This window comes from Rhinopithecus roxellana, chromosome 16 (genome assembly GCF_007565055.1).
Source record: "Rhinopithecus roxellana isolate Shanxi Qingling chromosome 16, ASM756505v1, whole genome shotgun sequence".
Taxonomy (NCBI): Eukaryota; Metazoa; Chordata; class Mammalia; order Primates; family Cercopithecidae; genus Rhinopithecus; species Rhinopithecus roxellana.
This window is the reverse complement of record NC_044564.1, coordinates 8995587-9016226: the sequence shown is the minus strand read 5'-3', so window position 1 is coordinate 9016226 and position 20640 is coordinate 8995587. Positions and strand designations below refer to the sequence as shown.

The 20640-nt window shown below is 59.4% G+C and overlaps 1 protein-coding gene across 8 annotated transcripts in view; it reads left to right on the top strand.

The window, feature by feature from the left end:
• The first annotated feature begins 1048 nt into the window (after positions 1-1048).
• GRIN1 (glutamate ionotropic receptor NMDA type subunit 1) overlaps positions 1049-20640 on the top strand; it is a 30755-nt gene continuing 11163 nt past the window's right edge. For 2 of the 8 annotated variants that reach the window (XM_030920369.1, XM_030920365.1), the window contains exons 1-7: positions 1806-2383; positions 4732-4866; positions 8574-8750; positions 10984-11046; positions 11844-11944; positions 18652-18773; positions 18847-19021. In XM_030920369.1, coding sequence (XP_030776229.1) covers positions 2126-2383; positions 4732-4866; positions 8574-8750; positions 10984-11046; positions 11844-11944; positions 18652-18773; positions 18847-19021 — 1031 coding nt within the window. In that variant the 5' untranslated portion in view covers positions 1806-2125. Of the gene's footprint in view, positions 2384-4731; positions 4867-8573; positions 8751-10983; positions 11047-11843; positions 11945-18651; positions 18774-18846; positions 19022-20640 lie in introns of all 8 variants that reach the window. The other 6 variants (XM_030920368.1, XM_030920364.1, XM_030920370.1 and 3 more) reach the window with 4 other exon arrangements.

The window sequence follows — 20640 nt, the reverse complement described above, 5'->3', positions numbered from 1 at the left end:
TGCTCCAGCACCCCACAGGGTGGGGCTGGGTGAGTGGAGCCAGGGTCACTACTGCAGCCTCCAACCCCTTTCTTCCGTGCTGATGAGGAGCCATCTGGGCTCAGGTCTACCCCCACGCAGCTGCCAGGCTCTGGCCTGCCTGAGGCGCAAGGTTTTTTGTTTGTTTGTTTTTTGTTTTTTGAGATGGAGTTTTGTTCTGTTGCCCAGGCTGGAGTGCAGTGGCGTGATTTCGGCTCACTGCAACCTCTGCCTCCCACATTCAAGCGATTCTCCTGCCTCAGTTTCCCAAGTAGCTGGGATTACAGGTGCCCGCCACCACGCCTGGGTAATTTTTGTATTTTTAGTAGAGACAGGTTTTCACCACTTTGACCAGGCTGGTCTCGAACTCCTGACCTTAGGTGATCCGCCTGCCTTTGCCTCCCAAAGTGTTAGGATTACAGGCGTGAGCCACTGTGCCTGGCTGAGGCGGAAGTTTGGAGATGGGCCACAAACTCCTGGAGGTGGGGCCAGCTCAGTCCCCCTGAGCAACACCCAGGTGCCTTCCTGAGAGCCGACAGAAGGGGTGAAGGGCCCAAGGCGGATGAGCCTTCCTCTGTGTGCCTTAACCCAAACAGGGAGAGGCGGGGGTCTGCAGCAGGGTACAGGCAGGTGATCCTCCAAGGAAAGATTTCCCTGTATTGAGAGAGAAGGGGCCAAGGGGAGGAGCTTGTCAAACACCGCAGCCCCTCCCCCTCCTCTCAGCTCCAGGGGGTCCCTGGTGCCAGTGTTTGGCTGATGGAGAGAACGGCAAGCGGGAGAGGGAGTGTGACCCCTGTGGGCACATGACTCCCCTCGCTGCACTGCTCCGGATAGCAGAGGTGTGGGGACGACCCTGCTTTGTCACCATTGGGGGCGTTTGCTGTTAGGTCTGCAGAATCCTCAGTTGCTATTGGAAATGGTGACATCACTGGCAGGGGCGGAGCTTCAGCCTTCCTTCAAGTTAGGGAGGGGGACGCACACTCCAGGGGTGGAGGGGGACAAAGACAGGGTGGTGTGGACCAGAGGGATGGGTAAGACTCTGAAAAAGGGGGCGCTGGGAGCGTATTGCGAGGGCCTGGAGATGGAGAGAGGAGCGGAAGCTGAGGGTGTGAAATGGCTGGCGCCGAACACACCTCGCGGGGCTCCAGTGATTCCTGGTGTCCGACCTCAGCCCCAGCCAGTGCGGGTCCAGTTTCCAGGCTCTCGCGGAAGGCCTGGCTGAACACATGTGGCAGCCACGGTCACCCTCCCTATTCCTTTTAGCCCGAGGAGGGGGGTCCCGAGTTACATGGCCACGTAGACGGGGCCTCTCCCTCATTTCTGAATCTTGTGGGGGGGGGACCCCCAGAGGCATGGTTTAGGGCCTCCCCCACCCCTCTAGAGCTCCAGTCTGCAAGAGTCAGGACCCGAAATATTGCTGACTGTGGGTGACGACTCGTGCGCGCACACACACATGCGAGCAGGCACGATACGTTCGGTCACATTAAAAGGCACGCAAGGGTGGTGCGGGCTGCACGCGGTGACACGGACCCCCTCTAACGTTCCCAAACTGAGCTCCCTGCAGGTCCCCGACAGCAGAGGCCACTGTCCCAGGACCCCTCCAGGCACGCGCTCACACGCACACGCGCGCTTCCCGGCTCACGCGCGCTCCGACACACACGCTCACGCGAACGCAGGCGCACGCTCTGGCGCGGGAGGCGCCCCCTTCGCCTCCGTGTTGGGAAGCGGGGGCGGCGGGAGGGGCAGGAGACGTTGGCCCCGCTCGCGTTTCTGCAGCTGCTGCAGTCGCCGCAGCGTCCGGACCGGAACCAGCGCCGTCCGCAGAGCCGCCGCCGCCGGGCCCTTTCCAAGCCGGGCGCTCCGAGCTGCGCCCGGTCCGCTTCAGCACCGTGGACAGCACCGGTCGCGTGGGGCTGCGCCCGGAGCCCCTGCGCGCGCTCCCGCGCCCCTTCCCTCGGCCGACGTCCCGGGACCCCAGCTCCGGGGGAGACGTGGCGTCCGCAGCCCGCGGGGCCGGGCGAGCGCAGGACTGCCCGGAAGCCCCGCGGGGGATGCGCCGAGGGCCCCGCGTTCGCGCAGCGCAGAGCCAGGCCCGCGCCCCGAGCCGATGAGCACCATGCGCCTGCTGACGCTCGCCCTGCTGTTCTCCTGCTCCGTCGCCCGTGCCGCGTGCGACCCCAAGATCGTCAACATTGGCGCGGTGCTGAGCACGCGGAAGCACGAGCAGATGTTCCGCGAGGCCGTGAACCAGGCCAACAAGCGGCATGGTTCCTGGAAGATCCAGCTGAACGCCACCTCCGTCACGCACAAGCCCAACGCCATCCAGATGGCTCTGTCAGTGTGCGAGGACCTCATCTCCAGCCAGGTGCCCTCCCCCACCTCCGCCCCCCACCTCCCCCCTCCTCCATACTGCACCCCCACACCCCTAGTTTCATTCCATCCTTTCCGTGCTCCCTTCCTCCCTGGAAGACACCACCCCGGAGTCAGCTGGCTGCTTCCGGGAGGCCCTTGTCTCACTAGGAACCAAACACCAGGGTCTGCTGGCTCCCCTATCTTGGCCTGAGACCAGTCACCTGCCACCTTGGCTGGTCCTTAGAGGGTCCCTGGGGCTCCAGGCCCTGACTGGTGTGTGTAGACGTGGGGCTGCAGTGTGTCAGTGTGGGGGTGTGTATTCCAGGTATGGGGGCAGAAGTGCCCGTCCAGCTACATGCCCGCCCTGCAGAGCTTTAAACAGAACGGGGCCTGGGGCCATCTTTGTTTCTGCTTCCAGTTTCTCCTGTCCTTTTCTTATTCCCTTCCCCCGACCCATGGGTCTGCCTGGGAAGGGTAATGGCTCAGGTGCCAAAGCAGGGCGCTTTGTGGGAGTGGGAGTGGGGGTGCACACGCGAGAGGCGTCAGGGCATGGGAGCTGTCGGCAGCCAGCGCTGCGGGGGAGGACGCGGCTCCTGGGATTTTGCCTGTGGGAGCTGTCCGCCCCTGGGCCGAGCGCCTGCTGAATTCCAATGAGACTGCAAGGATCTGCAATGCAGCCCTTTATGTAAGAGGCAGGACAGACATCCAGCCTAGCACTGCTCACACGTGCCTACTTGGTGGACACACCACGTCTGTGGACATGCATGCTCACACACACACACCACTTGTTACATTAGCACACACTCATGCACCTCAGCATCACACAATTTCATATGCTCACTTGCACACATGCAGATCCATGGACACCTGCTCATGTGCCACATACGGCTTGGCATGCATTCCCAGAGGCACATGCAAACATGCACACTTACACACACGGTTCCAGTCATGCACACGCATGTACACAAACAGACATGCTGGGGCATGTGATGCGTATAACCATACCCTAGCACATGCGCGAACACCTGCGTGGTCACACACGGACGTACGGGTTTTTGCCAGGCACCTCTGGGTGCAGGTTGGAGGCAAGAGCTGGGGGAGGGAGAACCACTTCAAACAGCTGCAGCTACAGGGCCCACGCCAGAGTTCTTTTCAGAAATCCTCCCTCCCCACCTCACAATCCACCCCCATGCCCCAGTCCAGGACACCACGGGATGGGACTGGGGGGACGCGTCTGTAGCCAGTGGCTGTGGTCACATGTTCCATCTGGGACTGGGGAGGGACACGGAAGATGGACTCAGGAAATCCGGGAGGGGCCATTCCTGGGGAATTGCTTCAACTCACGCCCGTCTTGCTGTCTGTCTGTGGGCATGGTGCCTGGAGCAAAGGCAATGCCTGTAGCTACCATTCACGGAACACACCTCCTGGTCAGGTACTGTCCTGCCACGTGGTACTGCCATGCAGTACACCCTGCCCCCATTCGCCAAAGCTCTAAGAGGCACAGGCAGAGCTGGGGACAGACGCAAGTCCTTGTTGTGTGAAGGTGGTGTGGACCCCCAGCTGCCTGCCTCCCTGCCTTGGGAGGGGCTGGGGAGAGAGGGAAGGCGTCGGTTCCAGGGGGCTGAGCCGCTGGCTTTAGATCTGCCCTATGGGGCCTTGGTCACGGGCAGGAAGGCTGGGCTGCACCCCCAACGCCTCCCTTCCCTTCCTTGACGATGAGGCCAGCACTCAAAGTAAGGGCTGGGTGTTGTTCAGATGGAGCCCACCTCAGGCCCCGCCCCTGGAGACACCAGCAGAAGGGACCTCGGCCTCTTTGGCAGCTCCTAGCTGCTTCCCCCTGAAGTCCGGTACTGGCCATTGGAGCTGCCCGCCCTGTCTCGGGATGTGAGCTGGCCCCACCCCTGGCCCATCAGGAAGGACGGGTGGGTTCTGAGCATCAAGGCCATCATGATGCAGGACCAGCTGTCCTCCCCAGTCCACCCTGGGTGCGTCCTGTGCTCAGGGTCCCCGGGACATCCCCAGGGCAGGCCTTCATCTGGCCCTTGAGGGGCACAGCCCCGGTCAGCAATGTGAGAAGAGTGAGGGGAGGTCTGGGTGGGGTCTGCCCTCCCCTGTGTCCCCTTAGCCCCTGCTCTGGCTCTGCCCCTCTGTGATTGACTGATAAAGGATGATGATGGGTTCTCCCTCCCCCACCCTGTGGGCATGTGTGCATCTGGGCCTGGGCATGTAGCATGTACCCAAATCGTGCCCCCACCCACCTTAGCCTGCTGGGTTCAGCCTCTGCTGCTTCTGGATCTCAGCCTCTAGCCCAGTGCCTGGCCCACCCCTGGCTCAAGCTGACCCTGTCTCCTGTGTCCACAGGTCTACGCCATCCTAGTTAGCCATCCACCTACCCCCAACGACCACTTCACTCCCACCCCTGTCTCCTACACAGCCGGCTTCTACCGCATCCCCGTGCTGGGGCTGACCACCCGCATGTCCATCTACTCCGACAAGGTAAGCCTGACTGCCAGACCAGGCCAGCCGGCCCTCCGCCCCTGTGCACAGCCCGTCCACTCCAGGAGCAGCGGGCCGACCCGCTCACATGGAACTCACACACCACGCACTCACAGCCACACAGCTCCCCCATATTCATGCACGTCTGCACGCTCTCACGTGTCCAACTCACACATCTGCAAACACGGTCACATGAACATTCACATGCTCTTACACGCACAATACACACTCTTATGCACAAGGAGGGCTCACATGGAGCCCAGCACGTGCCCCCAGCCCAGAGCAGGCCAAAGGGAGGGGGCACACCTCACACACTCACACATTCATACTCACAGCACCCACACACTGCACTGCTGTGCTCACCCTCCCCACACATGCACACTGGCACACCCACGAATTCGCACAAAGTCACACACACTCACTGGCACAGGCACCAGTGACACACCCTTAGGACGAGAGGGCTGGGAGAAGGGATGGCTGGGAGGCTTTCTAGACAGGTGGACTTTGAAGGGAAGTTTGGAGAGCTGGGGGTTGCTCCAGGAGGAAAGGGGTGTGCACACAGCCAGGGTGGTAGGGCCAGCCTTTCCCACGGCCGGCATGGATGGAAAGCAGTGTCTGCGGTTGCATGGCGTAAATGAGGATGCAGCTCGGGGCGGGGCGCTGGCCTGGGGGCTTCCAGCCTCTAGGTCTGAGGGCACCTTGGCTCAGCCTCCTGCAGACCCTCCTGGCCCACAGGCTAGGACGAGGGCCTCTGTCTAACTCTGGAACAGCAGCTGGAAGAGAGGGGAGGTCATCCAGTCAGTTTTGTAGGAAACTCCAAGCCAGAGAGCCATGGGGGCTTGCTCTAGGTCACACAGCCCTCCGTCTACCCAGGATGCAAACTGGGCACTGAGGGGCTGACCAACCTGGGGCCACTGACTGACAGACCTGCAGGGCCACTTGGCAGCAGACACCCAGTTTGGTGCCAGTGCTAAGGAGCCAGAGGGCTGGGCTGTGCAGCCAGGCTTCCCGGTCCCCCATCTTCTCCAAATTCCTCCTGCCCAGAGTCCACAGTCCTCAGTAATATTGCCTTAAAGCACAGGGGTCGCCCCAGCTAGGCCCAGGCTCTTCTGGGAGGATGGAAGGCCCCAGAGGCAGGAGCTGAGAGAGACTGAAACAGCCACCTTCCTGACACTCTGAAGGCCCTGGCATGCCCCTCAGCACCCAAACTGCTCCTCCCAGGTGACTTCACCCCTGGCCATGAGGAGGTGGGGGTCTCATTCCTGTGCCTTCAGGCACGACCTCCTTCACTTCCCTGGGCACCAGTTTCCTCACATGCAAAGGAGAGAAAATGGCCTTACCCAGGAAAGCAGCCAGTGGCTCAAATGAAAGCCCGGGGAAAGGGATGCCCCAGGGCAGGGCCAGCCCAGCACATGCCCCCAGCCCAGAGCAGACCAAAGGGAGGGGGCACACCTCACAGCTACACCCTGGCCTTACTATGGTCTATACACTACAACCAAACTGTGCCCATAACATGAACCAGCAAGGCCAGGTCAGAGCTAGTCCAAGATCTCAAGTACAACCTGCCTTGCAGCCACGTCACCAGGTGGACAGAGAGAGGCAGGGGACATTTTTGCACCCCAAGGCACTGCCCCAGGCCACAAAGAGGGAACAGGTGAAAAATAACCTGGAGGCCTCAGGGAACCACAAGATCAGTGTGAGTCCACAGGGACACTGAAGGAACCAGGGCTCAGCTGGACAGACACAGAGAACCGAGGCAGAGTGGGGCAGAGCCTACTCCACTCCCCGCCGTGCCACGGCACTCCCTCGCAGCTTGCGGCCAGGGAAAGCAAGCCAGGGCAAGCAAGCACCACGCTTTCGCCTGGGGAGATGAAGCCTTTAGCCCCAAGAGCGAATTCTTCTTCATACATGGAGTTTAAATTTGGGAGGACTCTGGGCAGCCCCAGGGGATCTTCGAGGCGCTATGTGTCATCAAGAACTTCCTGAGCTCAGCTTGTCCAAAGGTGGTGGGCTGCAGGGGAGGGGGTGAGCTCATCCCAGGAACGATTCCACAGAAACCCACGTCCCTTAGGGTGCTATGGGGCCAACACCAAACCTCCTCCATTTCCGAGATTATATGTGGGAGAAGAGGCCAGGGTGGGAGAAAGAGGGGTTCCCAGGGTCTAAAAAGTGTCCCCAGGGTGGTGGGGACAGGGGTGGGTAAAAGGAGGGGGCCCCAGGGTCTAGAAAGTGTCCCCAGGTTGGCCGGGCACAGTGGCTCAATCCCAGCACTTTGGGAGGCCGAGGCAGGTGGATCACGAGGTCAGGAGATCGAGACCATCCTGGCTAACACGGTGAAACCCCGTCTCTACTAACAATACAAAAAATTAGCCGGGCAAGATGGCGGACGCCTGTAGTCCCAGCTACTCGGGAGGCTGAGGCAGGAGAATGGCGTGAACCCGGGAGGCGGAGCTTGCAGTGAGCCGAGTTCCCGCCACTGCACTCCAACCTGGGCGACAGTGCGAGACTCCATCTCAAAAAAAAAAAAAGAAAAGAAAGTGTCCCCAGGGTGGTAGGGACAGGGGTGGGAGACAGAAGGGGGTCCCAGGGTCTAGAAAATGTCCCCAGGGGAGTGGGGACGGGGTAGGAGGAATGGGGTCCCAAGATCCAGAAAGTGTCCCCAGGGAGGTGGGGACAGGGGTGAGAGGAAGGGGGTCCCAGAGTCTAGAAAGTGTCGCCAGCAGGATGGGGACGGGGGTAGGAGGAATGGAGTCCCAGGATCCAGAAAGTGTCCCCAGGGGAGTGAGGACAGGGATGAGAGGAAGGGAGTCCCAGAGTCTAGAAAGTGTCCCCAGGGAGGTGGGGACAGGGGTGAGAGGAAGGGAGTCCCAGGGTCTAGAAAGTGTCCCCAGGGTGTTAGGGACAGGGGTGGGAGACAGGAGGGGGTCCCAGGGTCTAGAAAGTGTCCCCAACAGGGTGGGGACAGGGGTGAGAAGAAGGAGGTCCCAGGGTCTAGAAAGTGTCCCCAGCAGGGTGGGGACAGGGATGGGAGGAAGGGGGTCCCAGGGTCTAGAAAGTGTCCCCAGCGGGGTGGAGACAGGGGTGGGAGGAAGGGGGTCCCAGGATCTAGAAAGTGTCCCCAGCGGGGAGGGGACAGGGATGGGAGGAAGGGGGTCCCAGGGTCTAGAAAGTGTCCCCAGCGGGGTGGAGACAGGGGTGGGAGGAAGGGGGTCCCAGGGTCTAGAAAGTGTCCCCAGCGGGGTGGAGACAGGGGTGGGAGGAAGGGGGTCCCAGGGTCTAGAAAGTGTCCCCAGCAGGGTGGGGACAGGGATGGGAGGAAGGGGGTCCCAGGGTCTAGAAAGTGTCCCCAGCGGGGTGGAGACAGGGGTGGGAGGAAGGGGGTCCCAGGGTCTAGAAAGTGTCCCCAGCAGGGTGGGGACAGGGATGGGAGGAAGGGGGTCCCAGGGTCTAGAAAGTGTCCCCAGCGGGGTGTGGACAGGGGTGGGAGGAAGGGGGTCCCAGGGTCTAGAAAGTGTCCCCAGGATGTTAGGGACAGGGGTGGAAGACAGGAGGGGGTCCCAGGGTCTAGAAAGTGCCCAGCGGGGTGTGGACAGGGGTGGGAGGAAGGGGGTTCCCAGCCTCTGGCGGGTGTTCCAGAGGCGGGAGGCAGGTGGGAGGGTGGGTCTCCACGGGTCCCTCTCAGCCCGCCGTGCTCCCGTCTCCCACAGAGCATCCACCTGAGCTTCCTGCGCACCGTGCCGCCCTACTCCCACCAGTCGAGCGTGTGGTTCGAGATGATGCGTGTCTACAGCTGGAACCACATCATCCTGCTGGTCAGCGACGACCACGAGGGCCGGGCGGCTCAGAAGCGCCTGGAGACGCTGCTGGAGGAGCGTGAGTCCAAGGTGAGGGTCGGCGCGGCAGGCGGGCGCCTGGCGGAGCCGAGGTGCAGGACGGGCCGCCGTGTGTCTGTGGCTCCGTGTGTGACACCCTCTTCTTTCCATCGTGCATGGTCAGCACCACCACGTCTGGCGAGCGCCCGCCCCAGCCTGTCCTCGGCTCATTTCACTCGCTTTTGCCATTAGTCGAAATCTCCTTCGTGTCAGTCCCTGCGGGGCGAGGGCCAGACCACCTGGAGCTCCGCAAACACCCTGCCCCGCGCTGCCCCGCGCCCTCGTCCCTTCCTCCTGCCTGCGCCCCTCTCTCCCTGGAGGCCCCAGCCGGGCTCGGGACTCGTCACCCTTCCCGCCCACCCTGTCCTGAGTTCCCAGCAGCCTCCCTCTGGGCAAGGTCTCCCCTGTACATGGCCCCCACATAACGCCCCTGCAGTCCTGTCCCATCCCGGCTGGGCCCATTCTCTGTCCTCCCCCGCGTGGCCTCCCCTGAAGCTCTGCACCTCACAGCTCAGCAAAGCCCCATCCACAGACACCTGCCCCCCCGCCGGGACCGCCCCTGTGGGCTCCACTCCCCTCCTTGCCCCACCACAGGTCTCCCTCACACTCCTCATCAAGACCAATTAGCCACCTGGTTCTAGGACACACTGACCCCGAACACAGCCAGGCGTCCACTCTGGCAGAGAGATCAGAGCTGGGATTTGAGGGGGTCCAAGCGACCCCTGCCCCCTTCCTTACCACTCCCATTTGCAGTCTGGGGCAGAGCTGGTGCTTGGCTGCAGGACCCCCAGAGCCCTGGGTGCTCAGCACCTAGGCCGGCTCCTGGTCAAGCAGTGGGAGGAGGCCCAGGCTGAGGAGGGCCAGACCTACGGGTGGCTGGGAGCATGTTTCGTGTCAGAGCTGGCTTCATCGAACTTAGGGCCAACCTGGCACCCCCAAAGCACCACAGGCCCCGGGAGGGACCAGAGGGCACGGGTCGGGGGTAAAGCCAGGAGCAGACCAGAGGGTCCTGGAAGTCCTGTCCTGGGGGTTCTGCTGAGTCTTGGGGGGGAGGGGCATGAGCACCGAGGGCCTCACCCAAGACAGTGCCCCTCACCCCAGTGCCTGACAGGCCCCTCACCTTCTGGCGTGCCCACCCACGGCCACGGACTCCCATCACACACTCACCCCTGCACACCCAACCGTTTACTTTCACTCATAGGTGCACGCACACATTTCCATCACACTCCACACCTCCGGCCACAGGCTCAGGCCACGCTTGCCTCCATGCAGCTCCAGCGCCACACACACACCTGGACACACGCACAGGTGCGCTCCTCACACACCTGGACACGCGCTCAGGTGCACTCCTCACACACACACCTGGACACGCGCTCAGGTGCACTCCTCACACACACCTGGACACACGCACAGGTGCACTCTTCACATACACACCTGGACACGTGCTCAGGTGCGCTTCTCACACACACACACCTGGACACGCGCACAGGTGCGCTCCTCACGTGCATGCTCATCCTCACTTGCGCCGGCCAGCACACACAGACATGCACACACGCACACGCACACACACACATGTACACACACATGCACACATGCACACGCACACACACAAAGGCGTGCTCAGACCATCTGACCCTTCCGCAACCTTCACAGGCTTTTGCAGACTAACCCTCCCATTCAGGCACCCACAGGTGCATGCCACCCCTGCAGGTGCACATATGCATACACACCCTCTTGGGCACATATGTAAGCCGATGGGCATGGGCACCCCAGTTAGTGAGGACACCTCGGTCTCTTGAGAGGCAGAGGGAGGCCAAGGAGAGGGAGGGGGAGGGACATGGGGACAGGCCCCGAGGGGCTGCTCACCTCCCACTCAGGACTGACACGGGTTGGAGTGGGCACTGCTGGGGCCACACAGCAGGTGCATGCAGGGTGGGGGTGGTAGGTGGGGCTCTCTCCGAATGGTGGACGCGGACAGGGCCTCCCTTTCTCCTGAGAGCAACCGTTTCCAAGAGCACAGCTTCGTGGCGGGGAGCCTCCATGGCCCCGCCCCCACGACCCTCACCCCCCCAGCTCCGCCCCAGCCCCCAGCCCCGCCCCGGGCCTCGGTGTTTGCGAGCTCCAGGTAGGAGCCCGTCTGCAGATGTGCCGAGGAGGTGGTGTGATTGCTTTAGCGCCGTCATTTTCAACCGTTTATAATCTTCTTCTGTGTCTGCATATTTTCTCTGTGCACATTATTCATCAGAGTAAAAAAAGGAACTATGAAAACCTCGACCAACTGTCCTATGACAACAAGCGCGGACCCAAGGTATATATGCATGGACGTGCACGCCACCCACGGCTAGGGAGCCCTGGCCTCGGCGCCTCGGCCACTAGGGCCACTATCTGGCCCAGCCGCCGAGCCGCAGGCCCAAGCAATGAGGAGAGGCAGCCGGCAGCAGGCAGGAGAGGGCAGGCAGGAGAGGGCAGGCGTGGCGGCGTGGGTGCCTGAGGCCCACCCGCCGTGACCCTAGCCTGCACCCTCGAGGCAGGCGCGGCTGCAGGAGGAGCTGCTCTCTGGGAAGTGCATGCGAATCTCCGGGACCCCCAGGGTTTCCTCGTGGAACCCGGGAGGGAGCCCGCCCGCCTGGCCACCCACTCGCCGGGGCTGGGCTGCTCCTGCAGGGGCCTGCGGAATCAGACCTCAGAGGACCTCCCATGGTTTTGGAAAAGTCAGCCCCATCTCTTTTCCTGGTTGCATTCCAAAACTCTTTTCTGTTTCCCGTCCGCTGCACGCCTCCTGAGTCTGGGTCCACTTCAGCTTGCATGCTCAGTGCAAAGATGAGGACAGGAGTGAGGTGGAGAGAGAGACCCAGAGAGAGAGCAGAGAGAGCACAGAGCGAGCACAGGTGAGCGCGCAGGCTGAAGACAGGACAGGACCGGAGAGGCGAGGCCAGGCCAGGCGAGGACTGAGGAAGGCAGGCAGAGGCGCAGGTGGCAGGCGCAGACCATGGCAGCCCTAGCTAAGCTGCCTCGGGGTTCCCAGCGGCTCCAGCCCGACTCTCACCCCTGAGGTGCTATGTCCCCTGCCCCAGCTGCCTGCTAACATTCTTGTTCACACCGCAGGCAGAGAAGGTGCTGCAGTTTGACCCAGGGACCAAGAACGTGACGGCCCTGCTGATGGAGGCAAAAGAGCTGGAGGCCCGAGTCATCATCCTTTCTGCCAGGTGAGGCTGGGCAGGGCCCTACACACTGCACACAGGGTGGTACCTGGCCGAGCACCTGCCATCTGAGCCAGAGCTGGGACATTCTTGGGCACAGTGACCTTCAGCTTCCAAAGCACCTTCACCAAGGACAGCCACACCCCACCCCTCCCACGCCCACACTCCTATTGGCACGGCTGATGTCACACCCTCCATCTGTGCCTCCCTCCCTGGGCCCTTCCCGAGTCCACAGTCACATACTGCCTCTGCCCTGAGCTGGGCTGTGGGAGAGGGAGATGGAGGAGACCCTGCCCTTGGGAATCTCCGCAACTCAAGGGGGCAAACCTGTGCAAACAAGGCCCAGGGCTGGGGCCAGGGACGAGGCCCAGGGAAGTGATGTGCAGATGTGCCAGGCGAAAAGGCCCATGGCAGGGAGAGGGCCAGACTTCCCAACTGAAGGATTGCAACAACTGGAGCAGCAGCTTAAGGGGAAATCAATTAGGTACCCGGGAAATCAGGCTGCTCTGGACAGGGTCCGGTGCCACAGAGCAACCTCGGGAGGAGCCCACTGTAAAAAGTTCCCTATTTGCAAATGGCTAGGTTCTCCTGGGAAGGGAAAGGCTGAGTGACTGGGAATAGGAAAAGCAAGAGCGGGGAAGGGCAGGGTGAGTAGCCTTGCCCCATGGGACAGCCAAAACCCCACTGTCCCTGACCTAAAAGCTCTGCTAGGCTCCAACAGAGTGGAGCAAAACAGCATGGAAACGCCCAGAGGAACACAGCCCAGCCCTCCAGCCCTGCATATGGGAAAGAGCCAGCGACACTCTCAGTCCCAGGGCAGGCCACCATTTCCATGGGTCCGTCAAACGAACCTCTGGCACGGAGACAGGTGCAGCCCCCTCACCAGGGCAGAGCGCAGGGTGGGGCCAGCCAGGGCTCCTCGGGCTAGAAGGCAGGAATCTCCCTAGCCCAAGGCAGGGTTGTTGCTTAGAGCTGCCCACGGGGCCTCACCTGCTTCTCCTGCAGCTGCTATAAAAAGGCACTAATCATCCCCCATTACGCCCCCGCACTCGGCTTTAGGCTCATAGGTCTCTTGTCCACTCTACTCATCCAACTGTGGGCCCCAGGGAGGGTTGGCCTGGCTTTAGGAAAAAAGATTTTTAAAGATTTGACCAGGCAAGGTACGCGTATGCACTGGTCCCAAGGAAGGAATGCCCCGCCCAGAAAAAAGCCCCGCCCAGGGAAAGCCCCGCCCAGAAAAAAGTCCCGTCTAGAGAAAGCCCTGCCCAGAAAAAAGAAATGCCCAGGAAAGCCCAGTCCAGAAAAAAGCCCCGCCCAGGGAAAGCCCCGCCCAGAAAAAGGACCAGCCCAGGGAAAGCCCCACCCAGAAAAAAAGCCCCGCCCAGGGAAAACTCCGCCCAGGGAAAGCCCCGCCCAGAAAAGAAGCCCTGCCCAGGGAAAAACTCCGCCCCAAAGAAAGCCCCGCCCAGGGAAAGCTCCGCCCAGAAAAAAGACCAACCCAGGAAAAGCCCAGCCCAGAAGAAAGCCCTGCCAAGGGGAAGCCCCGCCCAGGGAAAGCTCCGCCCAGATAAAGCCCCACCCAGAAAAAGCCCTACCCAGGGAAGGCCCTACCCAGGAAAGCCCCACCCAAGAAAGGCCCCGCCCAGGGAAAGCTCCTCCCAGAAACGTCCCACCCAGGGAAAGCCGCTACCAGAAAGAGCCCCGCCCAGAAAAAGCACCACCCAGGGAAAGCCCCGCCCAGAAAAACCCCCTCCGAGAAAAAGTCCAGCCCAGCAAAAGCCCAGCCAGAGTCTCAGAAGTTAATTTTCTTTTTCCGTTGTTTTGAGAGGGAGTGTTGCTCTTCCCTCCAGGCTGCAATGCAGTAGCACAATCTCAGCTCACTGCAATCTCTGCCTCTCGGATTCAAGCGATTCTCCTGCCTCAGCCTCTCAAGTAGCTGAGACTACAGACACACGCCACCACACCGGGCTAATTTTCGTATTTTTAGTAGAGACGGGGTTTCACCATATTGGCCAGACTTGTCTCGAACTTGTGGCCTCTTTTTTTTTTTTTTTCAAACGGAGCCTCATTCTGTCATCCAGGTTGGAGTGCAGTGGCTGGATCTCGGCTCATTGCAAGCTCCACCTCCCGGGTTCGCGCCATTCTCCTGCCTCAGCCTCCCAAGTAGCTGGGACTACAGGCACCTGCCCCCACGCCCGGCTACTTTTTTGTATTTAGAGTAGAGACGGGGTTTTCAACGTGTCAGCCAGGATGGTCTCCATCTCCTGACCTTGTGATCCGCCCGCCTCGGCCTCCCAAAGTGCTGGGATTACAGGCATGAGCCACCATGCCTGGCCACTTGTGGCCTCTTCTCTTATTTTCTGGATTGTTTACACTTCCCTCACTCATCACAGAGCTGAAGAGAGATTCTGTGGCTGTGATGGGATAAAAGGATGGATACGCAGGTGAACAAATGAACAGACAGCTGGCTGGGAAGTGGAAGATTTCTTCATCCCAGATGGGGCAACTCAAGGAGTCGATTACCCTAAAACACACCTCTTCCACTGTCGGGCACTTTTGCAATAGACAAGTTCACATCAAGGTAGACCTGCCTGATCCCTACATTCTAACTGGAGTGACCAACAGGACATGGGAGAGAAACCACATACAAAACCAAACACAACCCTGCCATGCCCAGGTCCCCAGAGAGAAGGGAGGGGGCATTTTCTCCACTGTTTTCTGTCGGCCAATGAGCCCCTGAGCCATGCACTGCAGTCCCACAGGTTGACCCCGTGTTGCCAGCCTCAGGGTTAAGGTCATGTTTCCAGACATGGCCCTAAGAAAAAGGCCAGCCCAGGGAAAGGGACATGGTCAGGGCAGACAGGTGCATGCACACAGGAACCATGTGCATACCACACATCCATGCACATGAGCACACTCCACACACCACCTGTGTATGCACATACCATACACATGTGCACAAATGCATGTACACACACTATAGTCATACCACACATACATCTCTACCCACACATGCAGAATCATGGACAGGTCATACACAACACATATGCATGTACCCACATGCCATATACACACCACATGTACCATGCATACACCATACACACATGTGCACAAATGCATGTACACACCATCACACCACTCATACATCTCTACCCACACATGCAGAATCATGTACAGGTCACACACAACACATACACATGTTCACACATGCCATATACACACTACATGTACACACATGCACCATTCATACACCATATACACATGTGCACAAATGTATGTACACACACTATAGTCACCATGCATACATCTCTACCCACACATGCAGAATCATGTACAGGTCATACACAACACATATGCATGTATGCACATGCTATATACACACCACATGCACTATGCATACACCATACACACACGTGCACAAATGTATGTACACACCATAGTCACACCACACATACATCTCTACCCACACATGCACCATCATGTACAGGTCATACACAACACATACACATGTGCACACATGCCATATACACATCACATGCACCATGCATACACCATACACTCATGTGCACAAATGCATGTACATACACCGTCGCACCACTCATACATCTCTACCCACACATGCAGAATCATGTACAGGTCATACACAACACATACGCATGTGCACACATGCCATATACACACTACATGTGTACACACATGCACAATGCATACACCATACACACGTGCATATACACATACAGGTACAGGCACACACACCACCATATACACCACATACAAAGACACACACTGATATATGCACACCTACATACATGTACCCACAGCACACATGCACATACATCACAACACACATGTGCAGCACACACACCATGTGCACACCCATACACCCATGCTACATACATGCCATACCCCACACATATGCATACACTGACCACAGCACACATCAACCACACACCCACCAACATACCTTTCTCTTTTTTTTGGAGGGGACAGAGTCTTGCTCTGTTGCCCATGCTGGAGTACAGTGGCATGATCTCAGCTCACTGCAACCTCTGCTTCCTGGGGTTCAAGTGATTCTCCTGCTTCAGCCTCCTGAGTACAGGGATTACAGGCGTACGCCACTGTGCCCGGCTAATTTTTGTATTTTTATTAGAGATGGGGTTTCACCATGTTGGCCAGGCTGGTCGTGAACTCCTGACATCAGGTGATCCGCCTGCCTCAGCCTCCCAAAGTGCTGGCATTACAGGCGTGAGCCACCGCCCGTGGCCTTTTTTTTTTTTTTTTTTTTTTTTGTGAGGCAGAGTCTTGCTCTGTCACCCAGGCTGGAGTGCAGTGGCACAATCTTGGCTCACTGCAACGTCGGCCTCCTAAGTTCAAGTGATTTTCGTGCCTCAGCCTCCTGAGCAGCTGGAATTACAGGTGCAGGCCACTATGCCCAGCTAAGTTTTGTAGTTTTAGTAGAGACAGGGTTTCGCCATGTTGGCCAGGCTGGTCTCGAACTCCTGGCCTCAAGTGATCCACCCACCTCGGCCTCCCAAAGGACTGGGATGACAGGCATCAGCCACTGCCCCCGGCTCCAACATACTTTTTTTTTTTTAGATGGTGTCTCACTCTGTCACCCAGGCTGGAGTGCAGTGGCGCGATCTTGGCTCACTGCAACCTCCACCTCCCAGGTTCAAACAATTCTCCTGCCGCAGCCTCCTGAGTAGCTGGGATTACAGGCATGCACCACCACCCCGGCTGATTTTTTTGTATTTTTTGTAGAGACAGGGGTTTCTCCATGTTGGTCAGGCTGGTCTCGAACTCCTGACCTCAGGCGATCCACCCACCAAAGTGCTGGGATTACAGGCATGAGTTACTATGCCCAGCCTCCAACATACTTCTTGAATCCATGCAATGGCTCTGGACTGTCAGGGCTGGAAAGGACTCTCCTCTCACGTGCTAAGCTCCTTGGAATGGAGGCCAAAGTCCCACAGCAGAGGCCAGCCGGCCCACCTAGCATGCCCATCTCCCAGGAGTGCAGAGAAGCAAGCCCTGGGCAGCAGCAGGCACAGGCCTTCTTGACCCCAGACCTTCAACCTGTCACATTTTGGCTCCTCCTTAGTGAAGGTTGTTGAGGGTGTTTTGCAGAGAGACATGATGCCAATCTTAATTTTTGACCAATTTTCCACAGCATGCAGATAATTTGTTTCCAAAACTTTTCATTTTCCTGAAGTTGTGTTGATTGGTATCAGCTATTTCTATAAAATGATCAGATGAGTTTTGATGGACAGATCAGACTTTTGTTTACAACTGTTTTTCTCCTAATCATTCCACCATATCACGTGTCATAGACCCGAATTGTGTCAACAAGATGGGCTTGTTCGTCAGACCCTGGTGGGCACTTTGATAGTGGGCACGCTGCTCCATGATACTCATGGTGTTGGGTCTTGCTGGACAAACTGTGTTGTGTTCAGTGTGCAGAGCCTCTGCTAGATGCTCTCATTTGGGGCACTGGGCCAGTGCTACTGGGAGCACCTCTGTTTTGTGTTGCTGACATCCAATAGCATCGTCATGTAGAGCAAACACTAAAGGTCTGCATTTCTTCGTGAGTTTATTCTCGAGAAAATTGGGGGCAGACCCCTCCTCAGGGAGGGGAGGGCCACGTTGGTTTCCAGAGTCAAGCATTGTGAAATTTACCCAACACTCAGGCAATCCACCCAACCCTGCTGCCCATGCCTGGAGAAGCAAAGTATCAGGGGTAGTCCAGGCCCACCTGGAGCCAGGACAGGCCCTGCAGAGAAAGGTCTGACAGATGGTGGTGAGGGAAGACCCCCAAAGGCTTCTACAGTCCCACCAGGCCCCCAGGTCCTTGTCATAACCAGAGTGGCCCCAGCCCCAGAGGAACAGGTCCCCTGCTCCACTGTCGACAGGGGCCCGCCTGCAAGGACACCAGCAGAGCTCAAGACCGCACATGCCTGCAAGGTGAGGCCTGCCTGGGCTCTGTCCTCCTGCAGGCCCCAGGCTTGGGTGACTGGGCGAAGGCAGCTGCTTGTGCAGAGCCCAGGGGAAGCTGCCTCTCATCTCTGGCCGTCCTCAAGACGCTGGATCCCACCAGCATCTCACCAACCTGGAGAGCCCCCCAACCCCTCATTTCACATGTTTGAACATAGAGGACCAGAGGGGTGTGGCTTGTCTAGGAGGTCTTAGGAGCTTGGGTCCTGACTCTGCCATTTACCAACTCTTGTGTGTCCAGTGTGCCTCCGCTTCCCCTCGGGACACAGAGATATTGTGAAAGTTAAATAAGATAATCCACATAAAACACTTCAAGCAGTGCCTGGTATCTGGCCAGCAAGTGATCAATGGTGATCCATTACCTTCCTGGGCCCCCATCAGGGCCTTCTGAGGTGGAGGGAAGGGCATGCTGGGGGCACAGGTGCAGGCCACAAGTAGGAAGTCAGTTCTATAAACCAGGTATCTAACCCCATCCCTGCTCCCGCAAGGTAAGGACCAGCATCTAACTCCATCCCTGCTCCCCCCAAGGTAAGGGCCAGCAACGGAGTCCTGGGAGGCTCCTGGGTTTTGGGGAGCAGCCCCTCTGCAGGGTCTGCAGGCTTCGATCTAGGAGGGGCTGGGGGCTGGGCAGGTCCCTGCTCCAGAGAAGGAGGACCTGGGCTTGTGGAGCGCCGCGGTGGGAGTGCTGGAGTCCTGGCCCGTCACCCCCGTCTGCCCCACAGCGAGGACGACGCTGCCACTGTGTACCGTGCAGCCGCGATGCTGAACATGACGGGCTCCGGGTACGTGTGGCTGGTCGGGGAGCGCGAGATCTCGGGGAACGCCCTGCGCTACGCCCCGGACGGTGAGTGCTGGGCCTTGGCAGGGTCCCCGAACGGGGAGGCCCCCACGGGCTCTGAGTCGCATGCTCGCCCCAGGCATCCTCGGGCTGCAGCTCATCAATGGCAAGAACGAGTCGGCCCACATCAGCGACGCCGTGGGCGTGGTGGCCCAGGCCGTGCACGAGCTCCTCGAGAAGGAGAACATCACCGACCCGCCGCGGGGCTGCGTGGGCAACACCAACATCTGGAAGACCGGGCCGCTCTTCAAGAGGTGGGCGGGGGCTCCCCCGAGCTGGGCGGGGCTGCTCTTGGGGCGGTGGGCGGGGTCACTCTCCAGAGCTGGGCGGGGCCGTTCTCAGGACTGGGAGAGGTCCCTCTTGGGGAGGTGGGCGGGGCCGCTTTGGGGGAGGTGGGCGGGGCCACTCTCCCGAGCTGGGTATGGCCGTTCTCAGGACTGGGCGGGGCCGCTCTTAGGGAACTGGGGGAGCGCTCCTCAAGCGGTGGGTGCGGGCACTCTGGGGGGGAGTGGGCGGGGTCGCTTCCAGGAAGTGGATGGCGCCGCTCTCAGGGGTACTGCAGTGGAGCCTGCTGCCAACATCCTCTGGACACTGTTACTTCTCTCCTCTCCCCCCACACCCCCAGCACCACCACATCTAATGGCACAATCATCTGCCCTCTTCTCAACACGGACACCAGTACTGGGACTGTCACTGGAGTGGGGACTGGCTCCACTGCTCCCGCCCCTACTTTCCACACTACAGTCCACCCTGAAACAGCACCCCTCTCCCTGTGTACCTGGCAGCCTTTGGGAGGAGGCTCTTGATGCAGATGGGGACTGAAAGCTTCCAGGGACCCAGGAGGCCAGACAAGGAGCCCAAGAACAGCACACAAACCTTAGAGAGCCAGGGCTGGCCTAGGCCCAGAGACCCAAGTGAACATCTGCAGTGTGGCAGCAGTTAGCTCACAGCACGCCTGGACACCATGCCATGCCACCTCACCCCCAGATCCCCAAGCATTGAGTAGCATGTGCAGAGCCACCATCCACAATGCCCACATAAGTGCAGATGTAGGCAGCATGTGTGCATACACATGCACACACATACATAGAACCATGTGTGCACACAGACTCAGGTACATGACACACACGTGACAGGCACACGCATGGGGTGCACCCCACTTAGGGATCATGTGCACACAGGTTCACTGATGTGGCCCGATGGGTACAATGCACATGCGCACACACAGCCAGACAGGACAGCCTGGTGGTTAGAGCCAACTCAACCTCTCCCCCACTTGCTGGCAAGAGGGCAGGCATCCTTCTGGGCTTCTGCCTCCCTCTCTGTAAGACAGGATGGCTGTGAGGACAACGTCCTAACCCACGGAAAGCCCTTGAAGCAGGGTCTGGCACCCAGAAACCACTCAGCTGTCATGAGTCGCACTGTCCATCTGGTGCAGGCAGACACCATGGTGTCCAGGGGCTGGCATCTGCTGATCTTTCCATTCTTGGGACTGGGACAAGGGAAAAGCCCTAGCTGCGCAGCAGGCAGGAGAAGGAGCAGGGAGAAGGAGCAGGGGAAGGAGCAGGGGGAAGGAGCAGGGGGAAGGAGCAGGGGGAAGGAGCAGGAAGAAGGAGCAGGGGGAAGGAGCAGGGGGAAGGAGCAGGAAGAAGGAGCAGGGGGAAGGAGCAGGGAGAAGGAGCAGGGGGAAGGAGCAGGGGAAGGAGCAGGGGGAAGGAGCAGGGGAAGGAGCAGGGGAAGGAGCAGGGGGAAGGAGCAGGGGGAAGGAGCAGGGGAAGGAGCAGGGGGAAGGAGCAGGGGGAAGGAGCAGGGGGAAGGAGCAGGGGGAAGGAGCAGGGGGAAGGAGCAGGGGGAAGGAGCAGGAAGAAGGAGC